Source organism: Solanum verrucosum, unplaced genomic scaffold (genome assembly GCF_900185275.1).
Source record: "Solanum verrucosum unplaced genomic scaffold, falcon-dt-bn FXZP01000118.1, whole genome shotgun sequence".
In the NCBI taxonomy this organism is placed as follows: domain Eukaryota; kingdom Viridiplantae; phylum Streptophyta; class Magnoliopsida; order Solanales; family Solanaceae; genus Solanum; species Solanum verrucosum.
In genome coordinates this window covers 2,644,640-2,647,966 of record NW_026020568.1, presented here as the reverse complement: position 1 = coordinate 2,647,966, position 3,327 = coordinate 2,644,640, and the positions used below count along the sequence as shown (strand labels likewise).

Below are 3,327 nucleotides of genomic sequence, written 5' to 3'. Positions count from 1 at the left end.
CAGTTGGACATGACATTTAATCTGTAGATTCTTTTTGGACAAAGGGGTTATAATAGTGTATAGATGCTATGCTTCTCATATAAGTAAACATATCACATTTATATTATTTTTTTTTAGAAAAAGAGATGTTCAAGTACAAAATTGTTTCTAGTAAAAAGTTAAAAAGTTGGCATCTGATGGAATCTTGTGGAAATTTAAAAACTAGTTTGTCACATTGGAGAATTATAAGATACTTGATTTATAAGTTAAGAAGCACTACTTGTAATAGGCCACTTTAGTCATTGTTGTGAGGATTGTTTAAACCTCAAGGATTCCAAGTATGATTCTTACTTTAGCATGATGAGAAAGAAATTTTATGTTGTTCTCACCAACAAATTCACCAAATATTTCCATTTAATAAATTAATTGGTCGTTAGCTAACCAATTTTTCACCTTTGAAATCTCTTTGTTGTTGAAAGACTATAGTATTCGCGAAATATTATTTATTTGATTGACCTTATGCTTGTTTTATTTGAGTAAGTTAAAAATCTATTTATGCTCAAATTTCTGTTGAATTCAATGCCCTATATCTCAAAAAGTGGAATATGGAAGGAATTGAGTAGATGGTGGTTCAAACAATTCACTTGTTTTATTTGAGTAAGTTAAAAATCTATTTATGCTCAAATTTCTGTTGAATTCAATGCCCTATATCTCAAAAAGTGGAATATGGAAGGAATTGAGTAGATGGTGGTTCAAACAACTCTTATGAAAAGATACTTACCAAACACTTTCCCTAACTCCCAAATTTAATCTTTTAAGTCATTATATCTATCCCATCCTATTTTCTAACATCTATGTCTTTCTAATTATTACTCCCTCCGTCCAATAATAGTTGTCCATTATATTTGTTTATTTTATGAAATCAATAAATAATTTTACACTTAGTTCCTAATTTATCCTTATCATTAATTATAGTCATTTCCGTATTGCATTTTTCAAGGCATGATATTTAATATATTCAAAAGGTGAAATAGTAAAATTATCCTTTTATTTGTAGTTTCTTAAAAAGTGTGCAAATCAATAGTGGATAAATATTGTTGAACAGATAAAGAATATTGCAAGTGTATGCTAAATACGTACAAGTCTTTAGTTGAGTTATCCAAATGAAATATACGAACAACTTTTAAGCAGAAGTTTATGACTTAAGCTCATCTTGATATTACCATTGTATGCCACATGGCAACAACCCAATTGGTGAAGTAATTGTAGTCCTCCAAACTATTGAAGCTGCCGTATGGCCACAAGCATTTAGCCACGTTGTGAATTTCCGTTAAAGCAATCGTCAACCTTTTAAAGAGAAAAAAGTGAGGCCACCTAAGCTCTACCCAACTAATTTGGACATTCACCCTCTCCATTATATATATATATATATATATACACACACACAAATCAAGTGCCATTTTCAAAACAAACCAAAAAACACAACTCTTTCTAAAATTCTTACACTTGCAACCAATTTTCTTCTTTTCAAATGGATTGGATCAGAGGACATACCATAGGCCACGGATCCTCTGCTGCGGTCTCCGTTGCCAAGTCACGTTTCTCCGATGAAGTCTTCGCTGTTAAGTCAGTGGAGCTATCCGAGTCGCAGTTATTACAAAAAGAGCAGATAATTCTGTCCCAATTGAGCTCCTCTTACGTAGTTAGCTACAAGGGCTACGATGTTACGAAAGAGAAGGACAAACTCATGTTTAATCTTATGATGGAGTATATGCCGGACGGTACACTTTCCGATGAAATTCAGAAACAGGGTGGTAGGATGAACGAGCGGTTGATCGGGTATTACACGAAGCAAATTGTACAAGGACTAGACTACCTACATTCAAGGAGCATAGCACACTGTGACTTAAAGGGGCAGAACATTTTGGTAGGTAAAACCGGTGCCAAAATTGCTGATTTTGGTTGTGCCAGGTGGATTGATCCGGTGGAGAGGGAAGGTAACGCAGAGCCAATTGGAGGAACGCCGATGTTTATGGCACCAGAGGTGGCGCGTGGGGAAGAACAGGGGTGTCCAGCAGATATTTGGGGATTGGGATGTACAATTATTGAAATGGCCACTGGTGGATCGCCATGGACTAATGTGACAAGCGCAGCGTCATTACTTTACAGAATTGCATTTTCAGGGCAATCACCTGTAATTCCAAAGTTCCTCTCTTTACAAGCAAAGGATTTTTTAAACAAATGCTTGATAAGAGATTCTAAAGAAAGATGGACAGCTAAACAACTTCTCAAACATCCATTTCTCGAGTCAAATTCCACGGCAATTCAAAATTTTGTCACAGACTCACCAACAAGCATTCTCGATCAAGACATATGGAATTCAGTAGAGGAATCAGAAACCATGAATTCTACAATATTACAAACATTTAGCTCTCCTCTGAAAAGGGTAAGTAAATTGAACCAGAAATCAGGTAAACCAAACTGGTGCTGGGCTGATGAGATTTGGACCACAGTTAGAAAAACCAGTGAAGGAGATTGTACAATGACAGCTTTTTCTGAAATGGAGCTGGAAAGCTGTATTGGTAGTAAGGAGTTAGAAATAAATTACTTTTGCTGTAACAGAGTAGTACGAAACAACTCTGTAATTAACAGTCTCAATTTTCCGAGGCATTCAGTAAATAAAATTCATTCTTCATAAATTAGTCATTCTTTTTACTAACGGATCTTTCGGAAAAAGGCCTGTCTACCTCCACGAGATAGTGGCAAGTTTACGTATACTCTATTCTTTTCAAAATCATACTTTGTAGCGTAATTTTTTTTTCCTTGTCGGTGTGCAAAGGTTAAAAATAATGGATGATGGGACATAACCAATTGCTAAGGCGGGTAGAGCACAGCTGTTAGGAAATGAGAAAAGATTTGTTAATAGTTTATTAAATCTCACTAAAAATGACGAGTCATAGGTACATAAAGGATCTTGTTAAGATTTAATGAACTTTTTGTTTAACAATAATAATATATTCAGTGTATTTAACTATTTATACATGATTTAATATATTTCTTTAAAAATATTCATGTAAAAATAGTTTTCGTGAAAATTGTGCTACTTACTTTAGAGGAAAGAAAAATTAACTACGCTCATCAATAGCACAAGTCATTGCTAACCAAGTGGTGTGAAATGTTAAGGCATACAAAAATCTTTTGTCATACCAAATGTGTTAGTTACAACATATTCAGTGTAATTTCATAAATATGGTATGAGGAGTCAGGGTGATGCATGTGTAAGAAGCCTTTATCTTATGTTGTGGAGGTAGAGATGATATTTCCGATAGATCTTTGATTCAAGTAAAA

The 3,327-nt window shown here is 34.2% G+C and overlaps 1 protein-coding gene across 1 annotated transcript; it reads left to right on the top strand.

Annotated features, from left to right (window-relative positions):
- Nucleotides 1-1,510: 1,510 nt before the first annotated feature.
- LOC125810559 (mitogen-activated protein kinase kinase kinase 18-like) lies at nt 1,511-2,677 on the top strand. Its single transcript, XM_049490034.1, has one exon. It carries the CDS (start codon nt 1,511-1,513, stop codon nt 2,675-2,677), a length of 1,167 nt encoding a protein of 388 aa, XP_049345991.1.
- Nucleotides 2,678-3,327: the final 650 nt, after the last annotated feature.